At 35.9% G+C, this 27,748-nt stretch overlaps 5 protein-coding genes across 5 annotated transcripts; 2 read left to right on the plus strand and 3 right to left on the minus strand.

The window, feature by feature from the left end:
* Positions 1–1,797: 1,797 nt before the first annotated feature.
* Positions 1,798–3,587, minus strand: LOC106126536 (serine/arginine repetitive matrix protein 1-like). The gene is made up of 2 exons (XM_013324247.1): positions 3,550–3,587; positions 1,798–3,481 (listed from the first exon to the last, which is right to left on the minus strand). Exons 1-2 carry the CDS (start codon positions 3,585–3,587, stop codon positions 1,798–1,800), a joined length of 1,722 nt encoding a protein of 573 aa, XP_013179701.1.
* Positions 3,588–3,691: 104 nt separating this feature from the next.
* Positions 3,692–22,095, minus strand: SCAR (wiskott-Aldrich syndrome protein family member 3 SCAR). Its single transcript, XM_013324708.1, has 10 exons — positions 21,868–22,095; positions 6,902–7,057; positions 6,198–6,349; positions 5,637–5,905; positions 5,108–5,285; positions 4,834–4,965; positions 4,549–4,696; positions 4,316–4,440; positions 4,028–4,237; positions 3,692–3,899 (listed from the first exon to the last, which is right to left on the minus strand). The coding sequence occupies exons 2-10, from the start codon at positions 7,021–7,023 to the stop codon at positions 3,706–3,708; spliced, it is 1,530 nt and encodes a 509-aa protein (XP_013180162.1). The 5' UTR covers positions 7,024–7,057; positions 21,868–22,095; the 3' UTR covers positions 3,692–3,705.
* On the plus strand, positions 14,990–17,923 carry LOC106126833 (15-hydroxyprostaglandin dehydrogenase [NAD(+)]-like). Its single transcript, XM_013324709.1, has 5 exons — positions 14,990–15,120; positions 15,595–15,831; positions 16,390–16,563; positions 17,340–17,497; positions 17,759–17,923. Exons 1-5 carry the CDS (start codon positions 15,019–15,021, stop codon positions 17,907–17,909), a joined length of 822 nt encoding a protein of 273 aa, XP_013180163.1. The 5' UTR covers positions 14,990–15,018; the 3' UTR covers positions 17,910–17,923.
* Positions 22,096–22,768: 673 nt separating the features above from the next.
* Mvd (mevalonate diphosphate decarboxylase) lies at positions 22,769–25,700 on the plus strand. The gene has a single exon (XM_013324566.1). The coding sequence runs from the start codon at positions 22,906–22,908 to the stop codon at positions 24,067–24,069; it is 1,164 nt and encodes a 387-aa protein (XP_013180020.1). The 5' UTR covers positions 22,769–22,905; the 3' UTR covers positions 24,070–25,700.
* Positions 25,616–27,618, minus strand: Rack1 (Receptor of activated protein kinase C 1). Its single transcript, NM_001312396.1, is given in 5 exon segments — positions 25,616–25,897; positions 26,053–26,304; positions 26,431–26,637; positions 26,967–27,175; positions 27,449–27,618. Coding segments are annotated over 5 exon segments (960 nt in total). The 5' UTR covers positions 27,558–27,618; the 3' UTR covers positions 25,616–25,714.
* Between the last annotated feature and the right edge of the window lie 130 nt (positions 27,619–27,748).

Consider the following 27,748-nt stretch of genomic DNA (forward strand, 5'->3'; position numbering starts at 1 on the left):
CTTGTGATGATTCTTCCCAAATGGAGTTCCTTCTCCGGACACTTAACACATTCAATGCCAGTATGTTTTAAGTATTAAACACGAAGGTGGAATGCGCAGCAGTGAATGTGTTAAATAAATTTATAGACACTTAAAAATAAACTGAAAACTTAATTCTATATATAGGTTACACATCTACATATTTAAAAATTTGGTACATGTTCGTTGCTCCTTTATTAACATTATATGCAAAATATAGTTGCTTGGGCATTGAGCAACTAAATTGGAATGCATATTAAAACAATAACGCAAACTTTTTTAGCCATAGCTACTGTTTATAAAGTAAAAAAAAAATAGAAAAAAATAAAAAATATAGAATCTTAAATGTCAATTTCTAACCGATGTTTGTTTCCTAGATGAATACAAAATTTAAATACAAAATGGAAGCTAAGTATTATGTGATATGAATACATATGAAACAATTGGCACTACATATGCAGGTCACATATATGAAATTACAAAAACAGTATCCTTATGACTATGTATAAGTTTCTAAATATTATAGATCTAGAAGACATTCCCGTGGTATATTTATTTTCATCTAATATACATGTGATTGTTTAAATAAGGACATAGATTAAAATACATAGACAGGCCATTGTTTAAAAAATACACGGAATGTATGTCAAATGCAAATTTAATATTTAATATCTTAAATGACATGACAATGCCTACAGACATTCAAATTCATACACATTTAGCCACAATATAGAGATAAATAGAAAAAAAATGTTGCCTTCGTTTCCAAGAAATTTCATATTTCTACATACAATGTTTAAATTTAGAAAAAGGCAGATCTATGTATTAAAACCTTTGAAACTGTGAAATTCCACTGCATAAAAATTGTATTAAAACATGCCATCTCTGTTTATTTCAATGATAATAAAAGAGAAAACAGTATGTTTTCATGCAAGTTTTAATAATGGCAATCCATAGTTAGGAATACTTTCTTGGCAAAACAGTCAAAATGTCACCATTAGGGACATAATAATATACTATTCAATTCAATGATAGACTAGCAACTTTACAAAAAAAGCATAAAGTATTCCATTGTTAAAACTCATCATAACATATCAAGTTAAAATATAATAAAATCTCAAAACAGTATTTCACAACCGCTAATTAAGAGACTGTTTTCACAAGATGACAAACGTAATACCAACAAGCGAAGCACCATTCAATTAGATTGTGCTCAGGTGGGTCTAGATTCAAAGAAATAACTATTAAGATAGACATAAAACGCGTAATTGACTTAATTATAAACATAGGAGTTACTTCCGAAGCACAAACATGTAAGTTTTTCGGTAGTGAAAACCCACCCTAAGTCGATACATCAAGACCACGCACCAACATTTAAACATAAGTGCCAAATAAAATACATTATATGCCAACATTTATATTTTATAAAACGGGAAGAGTAGATACTTAACTACATCTAAATCTTGCACTACTGGTTTATCGTCATATTTTTGGTTTACATTCAAACATGCCTAAATTCATTCAAATCTTCATACAAACGTTCATATACCTAGTGAATAAACCACAGCTCAAACAATAAATATTAATACGATATAAATACATCAAACTGATTATGTGAATGTAATGTATAAATTACGTGTATGTATTCCATGCACTGCACCATTAAAACACAAACACACACTTGCCCGCTCCGTGTGCGAGACGGGTACAGAGTCAATATAACACACACTATCACAATTCTCTGTGCATGGAATAGGGCGGGCGATAGGGCTGGACAGACTAAACTAGTGTTTCGTACTTATCCAGGACGTGGCATTGATTGTTCTCATCGCCGTGAGAACGAGATCGTGGACGCGGGTTGGCCTCGGCCCCGGCGCTCTTGGCTCGAGTTTTCTTATCATGGCCGCAAGTGCAAGCCACTGACGATTGACGTTTTAATGTCTGCGCTCTGGTCCCCGCCCACTGCGGGTCACAAGACTCACTTCTAGCGTACATCTGACGTTTGTTCCTTCCCATTGTGGCATGCGAAAAGGACGCACTCTGACCGCTGTCGGATGACGGACGCATCGATTCACTCCTCCCACACAAGTTCCCCCCGGCTCTGCGAAACGAATCCAGCACCCTCTCCTCGATTTCCTCTATATCTTTTTTCTTAACCAGCCATATCTCTTCGGAGCCCCGTGTGAAGTAGCTAGACCCTTTGCTAACGGCATACTTCTCCTTGTTTTTAAATTTGCAGGTTTTAAAATTATTCTCAGTATTTACATCTTCGTTGATTTTGTGCATGTCTCGAGAGGCCCGCGCGGTGTCGAGTGGCGCCACGTTGCGGAAGGCGGTGCCCTGCGACGGAAACTGGTCGGGTACTTTAACGCCGAGGCTGGGCGACCTGATCATTACGTCGACGGGTGACGGCATCGGTTTGAATTCCGGCTTTATTATCTTTTGCGGTTCCGGCTTTTGTATGACTTTTTCGCCTTCCATCGAATTGCTTTCACTTTTCTGCCACTTTAGTAAATTTACAGAACTTCTTGTAATACTGTGCTGGCGTTCTAGTGTCGAATGATTTCCGTGATCTGTCGGTGTGTTTTTCCCGCTCAGCTCAAAAAATACATTATCTTTAAACGGCGTTGCGGGCGGTGGGAACTCCTCCTTGCTATCGGATCCCAGGCGCTCGGTCCTAGGTCTGCCGCGCACGGAGCCCGGCCGAGACAGTTTGCCTACATTAGCACTCGCATCTTCCGCTGCCTTCTCAAACTTTCTTATTTTATCCCCGACCCCATTTGATTCCTCCAGTTTAATTGCATTGTCATTATTTTTATTTTCAACATCAGAATTTTCTACAATTGTTTTCACATTGTCACTACTAGATGGGGCACCAGACAGTTGTTCCGTTTTTACTTGAGTTTCCTTAACTTCTATGGAATCCTTTTTTATCACTTTAAGTGGAATGCTATTATTTGTCTCAGTTTTTGAATCTGTTCTGTTTAACTTGAATGGGGGAGGCGATGTAATGATTTCTTTCTTTGTCGGCAATGAATGTTCTTTTTTTAAAATAGGGGACACTTCACTAACTGAAGTGGATGAAGATGTTTTCAATTGTAAAGGTTCATTCTTTAAAACCGGCGATTCTTTTTTGAACGGCGGAGAAGTGAGAGCTTTAAATACTGGAGAATCTTTGGGGTTGGCATCGGCCTTTAATGGTGGAGGTATTTTCTTTGGTGGCGTTGCGCTTTTCGATGGCGACGCACTTTTTGGTGGCGATGCGCTATTCGGTGGCGACGCGCTCTTTGGGGGCGATGCTCTTTTGGGGGGCGATGCGCTTTTCGGTGGCGATACGCTTTTTGGAGGCGATGCACTTTTGGATGGTGAGGCATTCTCTTTCTCCGCTGACCTCACATCTTTAGCCGGTGGTGAAATAACTCGCTTTAAGTTTTCCTTTGCTTTCTTCGCCTCGATATCTCGACTGAGGAATGAGGAGTTTCGTACGTAACATTCATCTGATTTCTGCTCGTCGTCCGTTTGCTCGCGTGCCGTGTTCTGTTCATTTTCCTTGATCTTGATGGGTACATGTTCGCCGGTGTCTGAGTGGGAGTGGGGGCTGTGGGGGGTGTACGGGTCGGGGGGTCGGGGGTCAGGGGGCGGCGTGGGCGGCGGGCGCGCGGGCTCGCGGCGCGGCGAGGCGCGACGTCACGCGCGCGGTTCAGTCCACTGGTCGGAGTCGTCGGAGTCGGAGTCAGCGCCGGAGCTGGTGTCGCTCAGCTCGACGGCGACGCGGCGCGCCAGGATCGAAGCCACGTCGAGGAAGGCGGGCGCGCCGCGCAATGTATCGTATCGGCCGGTGTTCTCGTCGCAACGCTTCTCCACTTTGCGTAGTTTGATACCTATTGAAAAAAAACAGATGCATTCTAAGTTATAGTTTAGTTTAATAGTGAGGAAGTAAAACAATTTCCTAATTTGTAAGCTAAGCCAAACATGAATTATGAACGTTTTGAAGTAATAGTAAAGTTACCGTCTCGTATGGCCTTGAGCAGGTCGGAGCGAGGGTCCGCGTGCGGAGCCGCGGGTGGGCGCGGCTTGAGCGCAGAGGCGCCACGTAGCAGGGCGGCAGGCGATGGCGGGCGCGGGCGGTCACCAGGCGCAGGGGGTGCGGGTGGCGGCGCGGGAGGCGAGGGCGCCGGCGGCGGTGGCGGACTCATCGGCTCCTCCGTAGACATCAACCCTGCGATAAGTTAAAATTATATTAATTTGAAGACATTCTTTTTCTAATTATGCTTCATAGCAAGCATTAAAAATTAACCTATGACTGCATGCATCTGATCAAGATGTGCATCGAGCGCTGTGCGGTGCGGGGGCGACGCTCCATTGATCATGGGCGGGGGTGAAGCACCCTCGGGCGGCGGCGGCGGAGGAGGTAATGCCGACCTGAAAGTATGATACATAACAAATTTTAAAAGGACGCCTTAATCAAGCGTAGGCACTCCACAAGGTGCCAGAGGCAGTTTTAGAGGCTTTGAAGTGTTGGTATGTTACCTTGTGGGAGTGAGATGTGCGGGCTCATCTGGCGGTGGAGCGGGAGGTGCTGGGGGCGGAACTGAAGGTCGCGCGCGGCGCGGTGTACCAGCGATGCTGCCGCCGTAGATTGGCTCCGCGGTCCCGTATGGACTTTCCTCCGCTACAACTGCATATTAAATGTTCGATAATATTTTTTTACATAATTTAATTCTACAAAACTTTATAATTTCTTGACAGCAACTTTCGAGACATAAAGACCACAAGTTAACTTTTAACCGTAGTTCAATGTGTTATTACACTAACCATGTCCGTTGCCGGTGAGTCGGGGTTGTCTGTTCTGTTGGTTCTCAATCTCAATAGAGTTAGGTCTGGCGGGCTGAGTCGTAGGAGGACGGTTCTGTGGCGCTCTGTACCCACCGTCCGTCACATTCGTGGCTGTAATATATTAAAAAAAATAGTGCTTTCACTGTACTCAAATAATTTAGGTGGTCTCAAGGCCCACTACTTTACTGTAATTTGTACTGAAAAATGTAGTTTTATTTCCAAAAACTATCCTATAACTGTATACGGTACATACTCTGATATAGCGGTTCTCGATAGTGTGTCTCGATGTTATAATGGCGTAGCTGGCTGGGCGCCATGATGTGTTCTCCGCGCGTCACCGCCTCCGCCTTCTGCCGCTCGCGCGTCGAATGCGGCGTGCGCACGCGCCGCGCGCTGCGACCGTCCGCGTTGCCACTGCGCGGTTGACGAACCTTAGCACATAAGAAAAAATTATGTAGGAAAATAAAGCATATAAAAAAATACACAGTAAGGTAGAATATGAATGTAACTGAAACCAGACAAATTAATATTAAGTTAAAGTTACCTGCAACAAATATTTATTTGTCATCATAAATTAAAATTTTAAGCGGTAATACGTCATACTTATAAATGCGAATGTTTAGATGGATGGGTGGATGGATGTTTCTTTGAAGGTATCTCCAGAACGGCTCAACAGATTTTGATTTTTTTATTTGAAAACTTAGTCTGGAAGAACACATAGGTTACTCATTTACTTTTTTATTATCCCGCGCGCGCTGTTTTTTTTATTATTTGAATCATACCTTCTTCCCCCTATCATGCTGAATACGTTCAGTATCTTGCAACATTTCCCGTCGCCATAGCTCAAAGAAGTAATCCGGATCTGTATAGAACTTGCGAGCGTCGCGGCCGTCGTCACGGAACTCGTTTAGCTTCTCGAGCGGCGGCGGGCGGTCGCAGCGCGCGTACGTCGCCAACATAGCCGACGGCATCGAACCCCGCGAGAACAGCTGCTGCTGGAACGTGCGCGATGAACGGAACGCCTTGCGCATCTGGATATCTTGCAGAGATACTGAAATACATACATTGATATTTTTAATCATACTAATATTATAAATGCGAAAGTTTCGATGGATAGATGGTTTGTTAGAAGGTACCAACAGAACGGCTCAACGGATCTTGATGAAATTTAGCATAGATGTAGAACCGCGCGGAGTCGCGGACGACAAGTAGATGTTTCACTGATTAAGTTCATTCAAAATGTTTTTAATATAATCTAAGATTTTTTCTCTGACCATTGAATTGATTGAACTTATGCTACTTATTTCATGTTTTTCTGATAATTTTAACATCAGTCTACTAACCTTCCTCAACGCCTGAGTCCAACTGCGTGACCTTGATAGCCAGCCTGTCTATTCTTGCCTGCAGTATATTCGTCCGCTCCGCCAAGTCGGTGGCTTCTCTCGTCAGCTCTCCAAACATATCCTCCGCATGTTTCGACAATGAAGACAATTGTCTGCAAATTATCATTCAACAATACTTACCGTTGGTTTCTGACACCAAAATCAGCATAAAACTCATCTTCGACATAATGTTTTAAACGGGGATTTTGGTATCAGAAACCTATTATAAAATGATAAAACGTTGTTCGAGGCTTATGTATTTATACTGCCAATAATCCTATTTGATTCTTCGGCCATGATATGGACTAGGTAATGTATATTTGTGTCAACATTGTAAGACACTGCAAGGGCATGACAATAATTATGTGTCATTGCATCTATTGTGTTATGCATTATCAGACAAACGGTCAGACTGGACAGGTTACCTAATGCCTTAGTATCATAAATATGAATTCGAGTTACGATTTAAGCCAAGGTTTATTCAGTTATATCACATAACAATGACCTAAAGTGTGATTTGGTGATGCTTTGGCCTAATTATTAACATTTATTTCGCATCTCTCTATTCCTCTTTTGTTTTTAAAAGACCTAACTAAGTAACCATTTGATTTGGCATATCGCGGAAAAGTGTTTTCTTACTGATTTGATGTCATATTGTCTTGTACCTGACAGTGTTGGCGAGTGTGCCGTTGGTGACGGCCTCGAGTTCGGACGGCACCGCGAGCCGCTCGGGCACGGTGCCGCGCGACACGTGCACCGGCTCGACACAGCGCTTAGGCAGCGGCATCGCTGCGGCGCCGCCGGCTACCTACTCTGCATCACTGGAAAAAATAAAACACATACGTCAGTTACCGTTGGTTTCCGAGACTGATATCTCTATATAAAATATCGTCATCCCTGTCATTATCTTTAGGAAAACGAGGTTAACAATATGTTATGTACGCGGAATTTGGTCTTAAAACCCCACAATTAATTACTCATTATGTACGTTTAGACCCAATTTTCGCTTATCGGCTAATTTGCGCGTAGCCATAATTCATATAGACTCGTGTGTGTTGCGTTCTTTTCTTTTATCCTCCATTCAAATCTTGTTTGTATTTTTTATCGTTTTAAGACCGTGTAAAGTATTATAATATATTGTCTTTAACATAAAGGCAATGAAATGAATGATAATTTAGCGGTAATACGCTAAATCGGATAAGTTTAATAATCGCGTACATATCAGTGAAAACGTTCAATTTATTCATAATTCTACATCATATCGTTATGCATGGCTCACTCGGCGTGCCCGCTGGATAGATGATAATAATTAACAATTAACAACGAGGAACCGATGGCGGGAAGTGAAAACCAGGAAAGCAGCAATTTGTAAAAACCTTTCCATTTTTGCATTCGTTCTCTTTTTAATATTGTCATACACGAATAGTCATGATGGATTTGGATATTCCGAATAGTCATTAGTCACTTAAAATAAGGACAGTTTGTTTCTTAAATACAGTGGCTTGGTTGTCGCGTCATATTCTCGACCAAATAATCTGTGATGTAGGGGAATCTGTTGTACACATAATTTTTCGAACATCCTGTATAAAATCAACGCTTCTATGCTTTTTAACACGTTCTTACATTCATGAATGGTATAGGATGTTCTCGAGAGCCTTTTTAAGTTAAATAAAACTTTTCTCCTACACAGTATAAGTAATCAAAAAATTAAAATGGCTAAAATATGACATTGCAGTGCTTCAGCTTTAGGCAACATCAATCTTATCTTACTATAAATACGAAAATTTAGATAGATGTTTGGTTTCAGGTATCTCCAGAAAGACTCGATGAAATTTGGCATAGATGTAGAACGTAGAACTAAACGTAACAATTTTTATTTTATTTTAATTTCGCTCAGACTGAGTCGCAGGCGACAGCTAGTACTTTACAATGATTGAATACTATATAAAAGTGAGCGATAAATCATAACAAGTGCAAGTTCAATAGTCTCATTGCATAGTATTCCCGCGTATTATGATCGTGCGTTGGTTACCTACGTAGATTGTAGACGTACCGCGATGTTGTATTGTAAACACGCTCACGTATTATCTATAGCGGAGAGTGGATCATTATATTTGCAGTGATTCAATGAAGGTTGCGAAATTGCGTTAGCATCATCTTGTTCTATATTAAAGAGTAGAACACATTGTATGGCTCTATAAAAAAGACATTTTAACTTCGTGACAAAATGTGCAGAGTAAAATAGTACTGACCTTAAAAATGCAAAGAGTTCATCTTTTAATATTTCTTACTAATATTATAAATGCGAAAGTCTAGATGGTTGGATGTTTGTTAGAAGATATCTTTAAAACAGCTTAACGAATTTCGGTGGAATTAGGCATAGATGTAGAATATAATGTGTAGTAACCTAGACTACTAATTAAGTTTTTTAACAACGCACGGGCGCAGTCGCAGGCAAAAACTATAATAGTATCTAAATAAAAACACGAAATAATCATAAAACTGCTTCAATTTCTGTACATTCATCAATTAAAATTAAAAAGTTGATTTATCACAGTGTTGTAAAATAACGCAATTACGAAGCGTAAAGAGAAAATTTGTCAGATTTAATTTAAATATTTTAAAAATATAGTTATCACAGTTGAATGAACTTAAAACCGGAAAAATTATAACAAACATACACGCGAAATAACTTTATCATTAAAAGTGTTAAGTTTGAAAGTTACGGTTCACAAATTAAATAAAATGAAATTTGTTAAATCAAAAAAATACAACTGTAAAAAATTAATTACACTCTCGCGTCTAATATCTTTCTAAGTTTTCTAACCAAATTAATATATCTCCGCCAACGTTAAATTCATGTTTCTGTAATATTCCAGAAAATACAATGTTTATTATTGACATATATCGGAACTTTTTTAAATTGTATATATGTCATCGCAAGTAAATAACCGTCGGTGGCTCAGTGGTCAAGCACTTGACTTGCAATCTGCAGGTCCTGGGTTCGAATCCCGCCATGTACCAATGTGTTTTTAGATTACACATTTACATATGTACATTTATTCGACGTTCTTACGGTGAATTAAAATATCGTGATGCAACCTGAACATATCTGAGAAGAAATTCAAAAGATATGTGTGAAGTCAACCAACCCGCACTTGGCCAGCGTGGTTGACTATGTAGGTGATTAGGTAATCACCCTTACCTTAGGGTAGGCTCTGAGCCCCTCGGTGGGGACGTATAGTGAGCTGATGATGAAGTAAATAACAGGAAATATATAAATCACACCACAAAATTCCTTAGATATAATCGTTTAATTGTATGTATTGACCAATGTATTACAGATATATTTAACCTCGTTTTGTTGTTTACAAGTCTATAAGCTACGGGATAAAATACATCGTAATAATGGAATTACAAGGTCACAGAGCAAGTCCTATTATTCTACTATAATGGACACAATTACTTTAAAACCACCATAGAGTAATCTTGATATATTCGTGGCAGCAGGCATAGTGACAGAATAATAAAAAAAAAGCAAAAGGCTTCACGATACCCATATAAATAATGCCACGAATACGTAAAGGTTTATTTTACTCTATTCAAAATCGATCTCTACCTCTTCTAATAACTGCATATCTACGCAAATATGCTATGAATACATCGCATGATTTTAATATGGTATGCGTTTACAAGAACGCGAGTACAGTTAGGCACTAATGACGTTTTAATGTTTCCTATATCCTCAACAAAGTTCTACATATGTACTGGAATACTGGACTGTTAATCGACTTTAATAGGTTAATCTTATAATCAACCTACTTTTTAAACTGGCGATTAATGGCCGCTACAGAACTAGCTTATTCTGCACTAAGGGATGATTCTGTGGCAATAAGACTCAAATACCATAACGTAAAATGAGTGTGTATCATCTAAAAAGGGACTAAGGTCGTATCAATAAAAAGAACATAAAAAAGGTAATGTTATCACAAGTTTTTATCATTTCCATCAATGTAGGTACAATTTAATACATCAAGATGATAAAAATCGTGCCAAATAACAAGTATAATGTCACAACAGAGCTTCCAGTCCGGGTCTGCATTGCGACAAACTGCATCAGAGCCATTAGCCATATCATACATGGTCTAGTGTTGCCACACTTAAAAATACTGGCGCACTCAGAAACGTTGGACAGACACTAAGTGTAGGTTATCTTAAAAATATTCGATGTAGCATCAAAGTTTTAAATAACTTGTAATTTTTTGTCAGTTCTAAATCATCATAAGTCTGTAGATTTTTTATATGCATACCTATTTCTTATCACTTTGTCATAGCATGTGTCATAAACGCACTGCCTGGAAATGTCATATGTAATTATAACCGGAAAAAATTAAAAATATACCTATTTTGTCTCTTTCTAAATATATCTCGCTATTTCTAAAACTGACCGTGTTAAACTGGGTTACGTAATGTATCCAGTTATTTCTATAAACGGCGTACGATTGGCCTCATCCTGCGTTTGATAAGATTAACTGCAACAGTCGTGTAGGCAAGCTTTTACAAATTCCGTTACAAAAAAACTATGTAATATTATAAAAAACAAACATGACTATATTTAAAACACTCCGGAAAATACGAACCGAACGAAACTGTAAAAAAAATTAAATTTGGAAAATAAAACAACATAACATAATTTCATACAAAAGTAACCGATATAAATTATGAAAAACAAGTAAACACAGCTGTAAACTTTTGTGTATTAGAAAAAAACTTTAAGTTATTAACCTTTATCTTTTGGTTTTAACATACATATTTACACTCCCAAATACAATAACTTGCAGAAAAGATGATTTTTCATATATAATAGTTTAAAAATCTAAATTATTAAAACATTACATCGATAAAGTAAATAACGGTCATATAAATAGCTACTCAGTATTAAATAAGCGCTATAATTAATGATTACATCATTCCTTGCAGCAACATTAAGAATCTACTTTATTTACTATTTATATTTTACTAGCTATCGCCCGCGACTCCACATCGCGCGGTGTTAAAAAATAATTAGTAACCTATGTGTTCTTCCAGACTATGTTCTATATGTATGTCAAATTTCATCCGTATCCGTTTAATCGATCTGGAGATACCTTCAAACAAAGATGCATCATCCATCTAAACTTTCGCATTAAAACGTCGAAACTAAAACTCTATTAGACTTGATTCTCACTTTAGAAAATTAAATCATTTCACATACATGGTAAGCCACAATATTAGTAAGCGACAAGCTTTCACTGATTCCTACGCGTAAACCGAGCTAGGCTAGGCTTAGCTCGCATCTTGTAAGCCCTTAGCGATTCGTTCGCGTATCGGGTTTTTGCGCTCAAACCAAACGAAGCCAGAGTTAAGGACTATTCAGACGCTTGTAAGGCACTGGTGCAAATTACCACAGATAGTCTCCTTTTCTACTACTGCCTATTTATTAAGAAATAGTAATAAAACGCACTGTATTTGACCTCCGATAAGAATTTCTTTATTTTAGGAAATGTGTAGTATTTAGTTATTTATAAAACATATAAAGATTTTTTTTAAATCGCAATAAATACGCATTTAAACATTTTGTTCCCAATTGTATTTCATTGGTTCGTAACAATGGAGGTGTAAAAAAAATAAACCTGGCCACTAATAAATCGAAGATGTGTTAATATCGTTTACAGTTACTAAAAGAACGTTTACCGCTGAAAATTAAAAATAACACCGTTCAGAAAGAATGTTCGATATATCGGTGGATTAATAAACTCGAGTGCGCCAGACCTCACGCGACAATCAACCAACACGCAACGTTTTCAAACGATATCGACCCCGTTACCGGCATTTCTGACCATGCTACAATATATTAATTTCATTAACAATTTTCAATTGCATGCACAATATTGTTCGAAACCGTATAATTCGATCGTAATCTTATTGCCCCAATCGATATCTCGACAGTTTTTATTCGATTAATCGAATGTTTGCTGCCAAACGTATCTCCTGAGACCGAATATGTGTATGCACAGGTTGTTTGTCCCAGTTTACAAATCCAACTCATCGCAATGCAGATCTTACTGATTGATTAAATGTGTTTCTTGAAAACTAACACAGTAATAGTTGTTCACAAATAAATTCCATCAAATTGTTAATATAAAACGACACCTTTTATAATCTCACTTTAAAATTTCTATATATTTAAAACACCATGTATATCGTTTAATATCTATTATATTTATCCTAATTATTGACCTTAAAAACGTACCTACGCAAGTCAACGCAATAGAAAAGTAAGTGCTGAGGCAAACAAAATTGTCGACGTCCTGTCGTCAGCTGATCGCTCATCTGACCTTTGCCGGTCGCCCGCTCGCTTGCTCACATTCAACCGCGACCCCAACCGAACCTATTGTGCTGTGTTGCAATCCCGCAATACACCGCAATAAAGATATAATCGATATTTTAACGTCACGAATTATTCTAATAAATCAATATTAAATTACGATAATAGATTTGGGAGACGAAAACGGGTACACCGACGACACATAGAGTAGGACAAAGGCGAGATAATAAGTAGTGAAGGATAACATCATGTTGAAAACTGCACATTTCTGTGAAGTTTAACATTCCAAATGAGGCTTAATAACCTTTTATTCTAACCCTCTGAGGAACGAATAAGAGCTGCGAAGAATATATAATATTTACTGAGGTTTGAAATCGTACAAATAAATTTACAAAAAATATCTTAAATATTACACGATCCATTAGCATTATAACCATCAAAATAAATAAATGTGCCGAGTGGCAGATTATAGCTGAATGGTGTACATGAATTTAAAAAGGTAAATATTAATCCAGCCAGACCACTCTTCCATTTATCAGCGTACAAATAATTAAGAGAGCCGTAGCAGGGAGAGCGGGATGCGGCGGGATACGGGCCACAATTTCCCGCGAGTCATTCGCGCTCTCATACCAAATGAAACGATGTTCTGAAGTGACAATTCCCACAACAACCAATATGTTTTTTTTCATTACTAGTAAAGACTCCGACCCATCTGCCTAAAACAGTAACATTTCTGAACGGTACGGTCATCCCTATCCATGAGTTTTCTTAGTGATAGTAACTTTTCGACGAACCGTGCAGCCGTTCTGGAGATACCTTCTAACAAACATATTATTCATGCAAACATTCGTACTTATAATATTAGTAAGAGTTGCATTACTAAGCATAAACTAATTACGATAACATCGTCAAGAAACACGTAATTCGTGTACGATATAAAACATAGCAAAACCCTTCGTTTTATTTGATACATAATAATAATAACAACTTTCTATCTGTTTATATTACTTATTAATATTATGTAGAAATCAAAAAAAAATCGTAAAGTACCGAGGAAAAATATTTATCAAGCCGAACCACACATTTCAGCGTAATTAAAATGTCATGTAAAAAAAAGTTAAAGTAAATCTATGGATTTTTTTTAACAATAGAAGGTACAAGTTAACGGGTCAACTCAGTTTATATTTAATTTATTTAACTTTCCACTGAAGGAGCTGTTCGATTGCTGTACAATTCAATTTATCTGATAAAATATTATCAGGACAGGATAAGTAGATGATGATAAATGCTTTTAAGTTAGAACAAACATTTGTTGACCTTTGGTCAGAGCAATTTTTACAAAAACTTACACTTCATTAGCAACAAGTTTCTTTTTTATATTATACTAGCTTTTATCCGAGATTTCGTCCGAGCGTAATTAAAAAAGACTTGTTAAGTTTTGTGTTCTTGCAGTTCTATATCTATACCAATTCCTCGAGATCCGTCAGACAGTTCTGAAGAGTTATACCTTCTAACAAACATCCATCACTCAAAAAAAAATCGATATAATTTAATTATATTAATATATGTTACTTGCATATAAAAAATGATTTAATTTATAATAGTAACATATTTTTTCAGAGATAACAACAATATCATCTTATCTACAATATACATAATACGTAAACCTCCTTCTCATACACCTCCCGTACCGTATCGTGACAAACAAAAATTAATTTCGATAAAAAATATGATAAGTCATCCTTATTGAAGACATGTATGAGATATACAAACTACTAGAGATCGCCCGCGACTTTGTCGGTCCGCCATTAAAAAAGTAGCCTATAAAATGACAGCGTGCAACAGCTACTTTCCAATCCAAGTCAACTCAAAATCGGACCAGCCGTTTTGGAGATTACCTTTGACAAATACGGCCTTGAGGACAGACAAAAATTTTAAAAAAAATGTTTTTCGTTATCAGCTATGCAAATACACCATCGTCATGACTCCACTATACGACCCCACTGAGAGCTTCAGAGCCTACCCTAAGTTAAGGGTGACAAGGACATAGTCAACCATGCTGGCCCAGTGAGGGATGGATTGAATCTCTTCGCAGATGTGTACAGCTTACATCATGAAGTTATCCTTCACCGTAAATACGTCAAATAAATGTTTATGTAAATCGAAAAACACATTGATACACGGCGGGATTCAAAACCTGGACCTACAGATTACAAGTCATGTGCTTAACCCTGAGCCACTGACGCTTTCACGCGAAAATGGACACATGGTGTGTGTACGAAATATATTATTTTCGATACAGACACTCCAATTTTATTAATATGTGTATATTACTGATAAACAAAAAGCATAATAAAGATATATAAGCGGTTGAATAAAGATACTTCGCCAGTATATTTTGATACGTCAATTAAAATGGTTCATTGGGACGTCAAAGGGAAATCGGTGCTTATCACCGGAGGAGCGTCAGGTTTGGGCGCGGCGTATGTCCAGGGCTTCCTGAAGGCAGGAATCAAAGTAAGATCATAAATAACATGCATTATAAGTGATTTAAAATCATCCAATTTGTAGCCTCTATATTTCTAGACTCATCAATATATTATACTGTCAATATTATTTTTATCAAAACTTTGTATTTAAAATGTAGTCTAACGTAAGTTTCTTTTAACGAATACCAGGATGTGATTTTAAAAAAAATAATTTATACACAATGTGGCTGGGAATTGTCATCCCAAACAGCCAGATGTCGCGTAGCTACTGCGCTATGACCAAATTAATTTCACGGCTTATGAATTTATAACTTTTATATTTATAATACTATTTATATAATTTCATTTATTCGTTAATAACAATATCGAAACTATCCGAAAATAAAATGTAGTAATTTTTTTTTAATAAAAATAAAAAATGTTTATATCTCTTTAGATTTTACTATCTTTCCATTTTATAACAATTAAAGGCTAGATATAACAAAATGATTGTTTCCAACAGCAAGTCGCTGTGCTAGATATAGCTGAAGATGCAGGAAAGCAGTTCACCGCTGACATGAACAAGACATACCCTGGGAAGGTGATCTTCGTGAAATGCGACGTGGGCAATGAGGAGTGCATAACTGCAGCATTCAATGAGGTCGTTGCCAAGTTCAAGACTGTTGACATTGTGTTCAATAATGCAGGAATTATGAACGACGCGCCTCATATATGGAGAAAGATGTGCGACGTCAACGTGGTAAGTAAACACACACGCACAGAAATTTATATAACTAGATACATATTCTAATAAAGAGATTTCCTAACTTCTTTTCTCTTAATCCGCATTCAAAATATTTATGGTTTCTGCGACCGCTTTTTTCTTCAACTTCAGGACTTTCAATTTGATCTTCACTGGTCCTGGTGTACTCTAAACTTAGGAAATCTCTATTTTAATATATTAAACTCCAGAAAAAATTAACGGGATCAATGAATTGAAATCCATTACAAAACGAATCGGCAAAGATTTGTGATTAACTTAATCATTATTCAAACAATTTAGGAGATTAATTACGTAGAATGAGTATTACAAAAAAAAACATAGTATGACTCAGCGAATTTGTAAAGGGATCTGCCACATATAGGAGATCTGGTATGAATCATAAATATTTACAATAATATGTGACTAGAAATAATGTTTAACTTGCGTGAAACAATGCGTGTTGTGTTGATTAGGCTTTAAACCCTTTAACAGCTCCTGTAATTCTGCTTTAACCTTTAACCGCCGACAACAGTTAACGTACGTATACATTTACAGCAAGGTTTGATATCGTTCACATACAAAGCCATCAAGCACATGCGTACGGACGATGGCGGTGCTGGGGGTACCATCATTAACATAGCGTCCGTCGCGGCGATAACTAAAGGCGACCTGCTGCCGGCATATTCCGCTACCAAGACTGCTGTCCTACAGTTCTCACAATGCATCGCTGTACGTACAAATATATTATAATTATATTATAACTATTGGTCATTAAGAACCTAACTGATGTTTGGTGATGGTATGTTCGAATGATGGTATACAATTTTTCAAATATCTTTGTGGCTCGGAACTTCGTATGCATCCCTGCACCGAACACAATTTTAGGTTTAGCGTGCTGTAAAGGGATGCGGAGAGAGATCATTGCGGAGCTCGCAAATGGCCTTGAGCCACCAAGATTCAGAGCAGAAAAGACTTCAACGCACTAGTTGAGAACTTTATATTTCATTTAACTACTACACTAACACTTTCCATTGAACAGTAGGCAATGCAAGTTTAGTGGATATGCATCTATGCAGGGAGAGTATCCTACATAACTACTATGCCTTCCCTGAGGCACGGAGTATGCCTAAAGCATTCCCCTCTAAAAAGGTGGTGTAAAATATAGGACAGAAGTACCTCGATGCAGTATTGCAACAGAACGCAACTGAACGGATAGATTTATGGACGTGACGGCACCGGATGATCAGTGTTCAATGATTTCCGGTGTGTGTTGCAAATTGAATAAATCTACAATATCAAACAATTTAAATTAACAAAATATTGTTTATTCGTTGTGTTAATCGAAATAGTTCGATCTCACATAGGTGTTGAAATGTTATTATTTTTTTTACAAGTAAAATTGCCAACATTTATATGTAGTTGTAATTTGTAAATTGTAAGAGACTGAGGAGGAGGAATCTTTTACGGCAATAGAGATTCGCCGTTAACCTTTCGAGCTTTTTCAGGGTAACTTATTCGAGCAAGCGGGTATAAGAATACTAACCCTATGCCCAGGTCCCACGGACACGCCGCTCTTACACAACTTGAAAGAAAGAGGCGGTGATGAAAGAGCTGGAGAGAAACTTGAAAATGTTCTAACCAATTCCGAAGTTGTCACACAATCGTAAGTTTATTTCAAAAAGTTTACTTAAAGACAGAACGGTATAATCGGTAAAAGTTAAAATCTAGCGAACTTTTTTGCAACAAAGATTAGGTACAGTGACTTTACAATAGCTGTACTATACCGAAACATCTATTTAAAAATCATTTGTGTTTTTCACAGAATATGTTTTCATACAAGTGTTTCGGCAATTACATTTCACAGTTATAAAAGCATTATCTGACAAAATTTGGCTCTTAAAGTAATATCTTGTATTATTTACAGCGTGGATTCAGCGGTGAAGGCAATGTTGAAGATGTACGAAGACGCAGAGAACGGATCGATTTGGTTGACAACCGACAACAAGCCCGTAAAGAATATCACGCCCGTTATTGACGACGCATTTAACAGTTTCATGAATGCTATGAGAAATTAAAAGTTTTAAAAGTCTGTTAGTTTTTTTAATTTCGTATACATGAACATTTTATTTAAATTTATACTCGAGATCTTCAATAAAAGACATTCTTTCAATTTTGCCTTGGAAAAGAATAACTACAATTTACAATTCTAGTCTGCCAGTCTGCCTGCCAAAAGTTAAATGCAAAAACATATTGTCATATATTGTCTAGTCTCTTTCTCTGTTGTTTCGGCAGTGGAAACTCATTGTCACTTAACAAGAGGCAGAATGTGGTGTTCTAATTTCATATTAAATCGTGCGGGGTACGTTGTTTTAAACGTGTGTAAGCCGCAAACTGTGTCAGGTGCCCTGTAACCAACACTCGCTAATTAGACATTGTCTGATGACAATATGTACATCATTTGAAGTTCGTACTACAAAATACAGACGAGGCTACCTCAACATAAATCAAACTAAAATATGACAATTCACTAGCGTCCACGTCGACGTTAAAAAAATGATCCTTTTTATACTACGGTTATCTTATCATTTTGGTCTTTATTAAATATATAAATTATATATCTTATAAACAATTAGCACATAGCGAATTTTATCTACATAACCGAAATATTATCTATCATATAATAGATAATATTTTATATCAAGTTAATATAAACACCAATAGCCGAATAACACATTAAATGTAACACAATACGTTTACGTGTTTTGTGTAAATCTTATTAATATTATAAATACGAATGTTTGGATGTATGGATGCTGTATGAATATAGATGAAATTTGGTATAGATATAGAACACAGTCTGGAAGAATTGGCTGCCTACGGTCCTGTTAAACACGTTTGAATTATATATAATTATAAATAATAAATAATAAAATAAATATATTTATTGGATACCTACGCAACGATTCACAGCATCTTATTATAATTCGACTCAGAAAGAACATAGTCTCGAATAACACATGCGGTACTTTCCAACCTTTTTTTTTAATTCAGCGCAGACGAAGTCGCGGGCGACAACACGTACATTCATATACGAGTGATTACAAAATATACATGAGGAAACAGGCACAAGGAAAATTTATATTGCCCCAAAGTACAATGTTGAGATGGAGTACAGTAAAACGTCTGAATATCGGTCCTATTAATGTTACCAAGAGATTTGTGTTCATAGTTAACTAATATGATAATTAAGTTTGACTTACGCCCACCGGGCCAGATAACTTTGTCAGACTGTAATATAATTGTCTGTATGTCTATTGTGTTAATGACAAACCTGATATTTAAATATTATGTATATTTCATTTATTCAACTTGGATAACATCCGATTGTTACTACTACTAACACTAGGCCTAGTGAGGTCGGCCGACCTAGTGTGAGATCTTTGTTGAAATAGCGCAGTGGGACACGAAGAATAGAAACTTGATTAAAGCTTTTTGGATTTGGGTCGGCTCATATGGAACATTTTAGTCAAGAAATAACCTAAATATGTTTTAACTAACATTTAAGTCATAATAAAATTCTGCAATTACTCTTTGACTATACGACTAGAGGTCTATAATATGTTACAGGTTGATTACGATGAACCGCTATTTAGTAAACTTCAAAATGCGAATAAAAATATAAGTACATATTTAGGTGCTGCAAAATAGTCTTATTAGTCATAGTCCCCATTTTAAATGGTGCTAGAGGCGATTACGTACTCAAAGATAATAAATGACATGTTTTTTAACATTCGATAATAAAATGATTCTTATTTACAACACCGTAAAGTTCAGTTTCTACAATCAAGACTGGGTAATGTAGTATGAAATTGCCGCCTGTTGTTTGAAAAGTGAAGGTGAATTTAATTAAAAAATATAAACAAGGAATAATTTAAAAATAGTTTATATGCATATAAGTACCATAGACAATGACAACTTTTCGAAAATTTTCATTAAATTTCACAAAGTTACTTAAACTCGTAACCATTTAGAGAAACTTTTAGTCAAAATTCTGGACATATCTTGTGCAATGACCTTTGATGCAATCAGTCCAGAAAAAGGGGCTCATTAAGATGTAGAGTGAAAGGATGATATTTACATTGGAGAATTAAACAACATGGTTACCAGATATTTGTTTTGTTTAGAGTATAAAAATCCGAACTTCTCATTCATTCGCAACAATACGCGAGTAGAAACTAACGATTTCCGGAGGCGTCTCGTTGCGTTTAGTCGTATCTAGATAAAGCCTAGTTTTTCAACTGTTACCTATGCAATCTCTTGAATAACTAAAAGCCTTGCAGTATTAGACCGGTCATGCATTTCATACATCATTGACCTGTCACGTTGTTCTATAACAAACAGGGTCAACGGAATTGCTAATATATTTAATGTTCATGAGATTCTAAATAATACATCTATACTAACATTTTAAAAGGGTATTGAAAAAATTGTATTTTGTATGTAACATACAAACTCAAAAACTACTTGCCCAATTTCCAAAATTCTTTTGCCATTAGAAATCTACAAAGATCAGAGTAAAATGGGATAGGATTTTTGTGAATTCATTAAGAAAATATAATAATAATAGCCCATGTGTTATTCCAGGCTATGTTTTACATCTATGCCAAATTTCAGCGAGATCCATGCAACCGCTCGGGAGATTCCTACAAACAAACATCCATCCAAACATTGGGATTTATTATATTAAGTATGATTTACATCAACCATGCCAAAGATAAAAAAAGATTGTAATTTAACTAAATTCATATATAAAAGTATACTTTCAGTTTAATTAGGATACCTCAAATAGTTTCTTTTGTTATCATCACAATGACAACATTTAGTCTCTCGTAACAATATCACTTTATTAGTTTAGTAGTTAGTTTTTCTTTATTCATCCTTTTATGCCTTAAATGCAAATTTCTATTTTTCCAGTGTAAAGATATATCTCAGTTATATTTAACCTAAGTTTATTAATCTTTTTATTGATCTTGCATTAAAAGGCTGTATGGTTTGTTGATTTTTACAGTAAATAAATTACTACAAAACAGAACACATCCAAGGTTAAATAGCTGTGTTTAGAGGTCGATAAATATTAGTTTGGTATTAAGCTTTAACATTAGGAGTGTCATCTTACTAATATTATAAATGCAAATTTTTAAATGGATGAATGTATGGATGTTTGTTTGAAGGTATCCTTGAAACCACTCAACAGATCTCACTGAAATTTAACATAGACATAGGACATAGTCTGTAAGAACACATAGTACTTATTGAGTTTTTAAATTCTACAAAGACAGAGTTGCGGTTGACAGCTAGTACTCTATAGTCTAACAAATTCAATTGTTTGACACTGCCTTGCAAAACATTTGTTGGAACAGATTGAAAGAGCTCTGGCATTGGATCTCTTTTCTGTCATTTCAGTGCCCATACTTCCATGAGGGTTAAAGTTTACAAATTCTGATAGGCACAGTAGTGGCACACATCTTTTACCTCTTCAACATCCATATATCTATCTATACATGTTTGTTGATTTTGAGTGCACTTAATTCTCTTCATTGGTATATAACATTATATGATAGACCACTTACAATTAAAGATACATACAACTTGGCTTATAATGCTAGATATTTAAAATTGGAATTGTTTATTTTTGTTTCTTATAAGATGGTATAAAAAACTAAACAATTAGGAATGTCACTACTTGTCATATTTTCCAAAATTAATGTAATAGCGTGCTAATTAAACTTTGGTCAATTAAAAAATATCACACGAACAACAATGATATTATGAATGATAAACCATCGTATTCATCACATTCACTACGCCCATTTTAACAATCAAATTTAAGACTGCTATTTTTCCCGTATTAACAGTATTAGAACAAGTACTGGAATTGAATTGAAGTGACCTCACACATAACATGTTTATAAAGCTTATAATAAACTGAAATACTGTTAATAAGTTAAATGTATTATGAAGTAGTACACTCACCCGTTCCACCCAAGGAAGTCAACAATTACTCGACTTATTGAATACACTGAACTGCGTTCTTGATATTCCGTTTGACCAAAAACACACAATATAACAATGTTTATACCACTAATCATACAAATAGACAGAAATTCCGTATATCTAACAGTCCATTAATTTGACTGCCGCTATAACCGTGCCACAAAACGAAAATGGCAGCGTTGATATCTTAAACTTAAAAATCTACGGAGAAATCTGACAACACTGGAATAGGGCAGTCCCAAGTAAGCAAGCAAACCATATTTCACGAAAAATACCAATTAATAGTGACACTTTTTAAAATTGTAATTTATTTGCAGAAGTAATAATTTATTTTTCGTACAACTTCTTCATTTGTTTTTGTTTTAACATAATGCGTTTTATTTTATTATTAAACAGCTCACGATATATGAGTGTATATTTTATATACTCTTTGTTATATGAGTACTAAAAATGAGTACATCTTCTCAATTTATTTTCTTTTTAGTTTAATATAAATATATAAAGCTTCGTGGGTTTTAAAAAAATTACTACTGAATGCATATTACTGTATAAGAGGACAAGCAATTTTAGATAAAGTATTTTAGAGAAGCCCGAGAAAATCGCTCTTATTGAGTTATTTTTGAGATTTTAATCCCACTACTGTATTTCACTATTTAGTGTTTAAAACACAGTAGACTCAATTAAACTACAGTGTTAAGTTAACTTTAATAATATATTTTACTGTCAGACTAAATGTTAAATTATGTACAACCTCCTTAAGGATTTGAGGATCTTCCCAAAGAGTAGTCTTCCGATTAATTTGTGTACAAAGACTAAAAGCAACAATGTCTGAACACGTTTAATTGTCATTGTCAGCAGTTTGTCACTGTCATTTTGTCATTTCACTGTCTGCCTAGTTTGGCGGGATTGTTTTTCATTTTCATTTTACAGTTGTTTCCAGTCCTCCATTCCATTTGTGCGTGTACAATTTTAGTCTAGCTCGCTAGCCATTACGTTTTTATTAACTTATATTTTACCATGGATGAAATGGATTGCGTTACTGTAATCGCTCCTGTTAACATTGCCGTTATAAAATACTGGGGTAAACGTGATGAGAAACTAATTTTACCGATTAATGATTCCGTAAGTGTTACTCTAGATACGAGTATTATGTGTGCAAAAACTTCAGTGTGTTTCGGGCCGGAATTTACAGAAAATGAAATTTGGCTAAACGGAGTCAAGACATCATTCTCAAATCCACGTCTCGTGAATGTCTTGGACAAAATTAAAAATATAGCTGCCACTCAAAGAAGTGTTGATAATGCTGTTCTCACTTGGAAAGTTCGTGTTTGTTCGGAAAATAATTTTCCAACTGCGGCGGGTTTGGCGTCCTCGGCAGCGGGTTATGCTTGCTTGGTAACTGCTCTTGCTAAGCTTTATAAAATAAAAACGGATGTCAGTGTTTTGGCAAGAATAGGATCAGGAAGTGCTTGTAGAAGCGTTTTCGGTGGTTTCGTGCGTTGGCATGCTGGTGTTAATGCTGATGGTAGTGACTCCATAGCAACACAGATTGCAGATTCTACACACTGGCCAGAAATGAAGGCCTTGATACTCGTTGTGTCAGATATTAAAAAACATACAAGTTCTACAATTGGTATGATGAATAGTGTGAATACATCAGATTTATTGAAGTACCGTGCTAAATATAGTGTACCAAGAAGAACTGAAGAGATAAGTGAAGCAATTTTGAAGAAAGATTTCACTAAATTTGCTGAATTGACAATGAAAGACAGCAATCAATTCCATGCTGTCTGTCTTGATACCTATCCCCCTTGTGTTTATATGACAGATGTCTCACACAAAATTGTTGAAATAATTCATGCTTACAATGATATGTGTGGAGAATTGAAAGTGGCATATACCTTTGATGCTGGTCCTAACGCATGTTTATATCTTCTAGACAAAGAAGTTCCTACAGTTTTAAATCTAATTAAACATTTGTTCCCAACATCCAATCTTGATTTTGTTATTGGACTAGGTGATGTAGATGGTGGTGATTGTAAATTTTTAAATTCATTCCCTATACAGCCACAAGCAAAGGACATAATCAAATATGTCATTCACACAAAGGTTGGCAAAGGACCAGAAGTTGTTACATCACATTTGCTAGACAAGAAAGGGAATCCTTTAAATGTAAACTGAATAATTTTAAAGTATATTTATAAACTTATATTTGTGGTTACAGGTTGAAAGAGGTTCATATTTTTACAAATTATTTATTAAAACTATGGGCAATTTAATGTGGTAAACTTAATTAATATTGTCATTTAAAAATATTATAACTTGAACTTTAATTGCATAAGTAATGATAGTTTTCTATTTTTTCACATAACAAGAGTACTTGAAGCAGCTATCTACATAGATATAAAGACACTTTATGTCTCAATATTTAAATATAAATGAATTTCCACTGCTCAGGCAGTCATACAAAAATATTTTATTCCTTTATGTTTCTAACAATATAAGTCGCAACAGTGGAAACTCAGCCTAACATAATTTCTAAACAGTTACTTTGTAATAGTATTTTAACATTCCGTTTAATTTTGTAAGAAAATTGAATATAACAAAAATGAATCTATTCCCTTGATCTGAATTTTTAATGAAAATTGTACAATGATTAATATTAAAGATCCATTATTGGGTTTGGTTGCAAGGCTCTCATTATTTTAATAGAAAAGATAAAAGAAAATATTTTTCTTATTTAATAAGAATAAGGTAAAATATTTATTTTTAAGAGAATAAGGATGTTTTTATTGAATATTTTTATTATACAATGTTCTATTACTTTGTGTTTGTTTTGACCTTTGCCCCAGTCTTAACTGACTAGAATATCTGTACATTACTCACTTAACTCCTTCACATTGACAAAAGAATTGTAAATTTTGTGTTACTTGCCAACTTACAAAAAAATTTACATTATAATATGCTCTTTGTTGCACAACAGTGTTACAATATTATAGCTTTGATAGAGAAGTACTGATAATAAAACTTTTTTTTATACCAATGTAAATTTTTATGTAACAATTAATAATTGTTACAAGTGAAGGTTGTAAAAACAGTTACTACATATGTAATTACAGAGAAAAAAGTGCTATTCCATTAAGTGGCAAAAAACCTGTGGATCAACTGTGACCTTTTGTTTTCTCAAAGAAATAAGTTAATTGCTTTGACAATTGAATTTATCATTTCTTGTAGTTCTATATACTTTTTGGTTCAGACCATTTTGTTAGGGATGTAATGAGGAACTTTACCATAGAAGCAGTAATTTAAATTACCAAATTTTGGACAGTAATTATTGCATGGTATATATGTAGGGAAACTTTAATAGTTAGTCTTCAAAGTTGTACAGCATAAGTAACAATAATTGACTTGCTTGGGTAATAAGGCATGAAATTAATCCCATGTTTCTACAAACCTTTAAAGCAACATACTCCTCTGTTCTACTTTCTACCCGATATAAACTGAAAAGTTGTGTGGAATTTACTAACAGAACTTACTTTAAAATTCAATACCTACTATCTGATAGTTTCATGTCAATAGGGGTCTCTGAACATGTAGGGAATAATTGCTTCTATAGAAATTAAAATTACTTTATTTACATAATAAAAGCTATACAGCAATGTACAAAAATACACATGGAATTCAACATACAATAGACTTATCTAGAGATCATAAAAAAAACGCTGAATTATTTATGAAGACAACTCCATTTATTCTTACACCTCAGTCATTGAAAAGAAATATTTTCGGATGTACAAAAATAAATGAAATCAGTTTCATCCTCTTCTTATCGTGCTGAGACTGACACCTGCCAGACTCGGATGATGTTGTCAGAGTATCCCGCAAACAAAGTCTGGCCATCAGTGGACCATGCAAGGGACAGGCACTGCGGAGGATCAGCCTTGGCATTTTGAGCTTGGTTGATGATTTCAGGTCTGAGCTCCTCAACCATTTCCTTGCTTTCCAAGTCCTGTGAAAGATTCAATTTATAATTATTAACAACATTACATGTGTTACTTTACCCTAAAATAGTATTTTAGTAGAGATTTCTTCTAGTAAAGGATGCGATATCATTTTGACTATGTTAATAAATAGTACAGCTGTTTTGAACTAAAAGTAACTTACCCAAATCTTGATTGATGGCCCAAAGGCAGCGCAGAGCCAGTATCTGTTTGGCGAGAAGCAAAGGGCTGTGATGATGTCATTATGGTCAAGGGTGTGCAAGTGTTTGCCATCATTGAGATCCCACAGCATAGCCTTCATGTCCTTGCCACCAGATGCACAGAGTGAGCCATCAGGGGAGACAGTCACAGTGTTTAGGTATCCAGAGTGGCCAAGGTGGTTGATCTTCAGTTTGCAGTTAGTCAAATGCCAAACCTAGATAGTAAAAATAAATTATATAATTAACAATATAAAATTAACAAACTAAATGAGCTAACACAAACATCTTTTGTTTCCATATATTTGTAGTTACCATTTAATCATTCAAATTTGACTTATTACCTTTACTGTGCGGTCCCAGCCCGCAGACACAATGATAGGGTTGGCATGGTTTGGTGAGAAGCGGACACATGAAACCCAGTCAGTGTGGCCGTCATCTTGAATGGTGTACTTGCACTCAGCCAATGTGTTCCACAGCTTGATGGTTTTGTCTCGAGACCCAGACACAATTTGTCTGTTGTCTACAGAGAAAGCCACTGAGAGGACATCCTAAACCAAAATCAAGTTTTAAAGAAGTGCCTAAGAAATTATAATTTGATATATTACATATTACAATTATATAATAAATAAAAAAAACCCAAGAAAAAAGGCTAAAATAAATTATGTCTACTAATAAGTGTATTGTAAATATTTGCAAAGAAAATTACTTTTAAGAGCTTACATGACTTTACTTACAAGGGATAGCCCTGGTGCATGCCACTTAGCTCTATAATCTTCTGCCTCGCAAAGGCACAAACACTTAGTCTTCTGCCTCGTATAGGCGCTAGCACTTGCCTTTATAGGCACCTAACCCTATCAAATTATAAGTTCTGTCACACCTTAGTATGATCTTCGAAACGCCTGGTGGTCTTGCCCGCAGCGAGATCCCACAGACGAAGAGTTTTGTCCCATGAACCAGAAAGAGCATAGTTTCCATCACTGGAGAGTACGACATCCGAGATAAAGTGAGAGTGTCCGTACAGACGCTTTTGAGGAACACCGTAATTAGTTTCGTCTCTTGTCAGTTTCCAAACGATAAGAGTTTTGTCTAAAACAAAGAAAGGGGTTTAGCTTCACTATAAAACATAAATAATAACTGATTGTTGTTGACATTTTCAGCCCCATATCCGCTTGCCGATCAGGCGTCACGTGGCAAAGATTTTTGTCATCATAGAATTCAATAAAATAAAGAAATATAACGCGAACTATACCCGGTAACCTGTTTAGATGAGTTGTAACAGTTTATACTTGTGAACAATCGCATGTTCCATATGATTATTTTAGATTTTAAAAAGTAAAATGATACATGTTGATAGCTTACCTCGTGAAGATGACAAAATCATATCAGGGTATTTTGGGTTTGTCGCAATTTGCGTAACCCAGCCATTGTGACCACACAGGGTGCCCCTAAGTTTGAGGGTTTCCGTCATGTTTCACCGAGAACGATCAACCGACCACTTCACACACCAAGTTGCAAAAGAAAAGGATATGGTTTCGTACAATCGGAAATATATGACTTTGTTGTGTTGCCAGTAGCCATTGCCAATGTGATTTACAGGATTTCAAAACATTTTAAATTAATTTACCTACTCACCTAATTTGGCTTGCAAAAGTTTTGATT

The sequence above is a fragment of the Papilio xuthus genome, unplaced genomic scaffold (assembly GCF_000836235.2).
Source record: "Papilio xuthus unplaced genomic scaffold, Pxut_1.1 DF824992.1, whole genome shotgun sequence".
Taxonomy (NCBI): Eukaryota; Metazoa; Arthropoda; class Insecta; order Lepidoptera; family Papilionidae; genus Papilio; species Papilio xuthus.

Excerpts from the sequence above, each read along its gene's own strand:
- SCAR (XM_013324708.1), bottom strand. The coding sequence starts at position 7,023 with ATGCCGCTGCCTAAGCGCTGTGTCGAGCCGGTGCACGTGTCGCGCGGC. Across the intron at positions 5,906-6,197 it reads GGACTCAGGCGTTGAGGAAG|TATCTCTGCAAGATATCCAG; the intron begins GTTAGTAGACTG and ends TATGTATTTCAG. Across the intron at positions 4,441-4,548 it reads GCACATCTCACTCCCACAAG|GTCGGCATTACCTCCTCCGC; the intron begins GTAACATACCAA and ends TCATACTTTCAG.
- LOC106126536 (XM_013324247.1), bottom strand. The coding sequence starts at position 3,587 with ATGTACCCATCAAGATCAAGGAAAATGAACAGAACACG. Across the intron at positions 3,482-3,549 it reads AGGAAAATGAACAGAACACG|TCGAGATATCGAGGCGAAGA; the intron begins GCACGCGAGCAA and ends CTCATTCCTCAG.
- Mvd (XM_013324566.1), top strand. The coding sequence starts at position 22,906 with ATGGATGAAATGGATTGCGTTACTGTAATCGCTCCTGTTAACATTGCC.
- LOC106126833 (XM_013324709.1), top strand. The coding sequence starts at position 15,019 with ATGGTTCATTGGGACGTCAAAGGGAAATCGGTGCTTATCACCGGAGGA. Across the intron at positions 15,121-15,594 it reads TCCTGAAGGCAGGAATCAAA|CAAGTCGCTGTGCTAGATAT; the intron begins GTAAGATCATAA and ends TGTTTCCAACAG. Across the intron at positions 16,564-17,339 it reads AGTTCTCACAATGCATCGCT|GGTAACTTATTCGAGCAAGC; the intron begins GTACGTACAAAT and ends GAGCTTTTTCAG.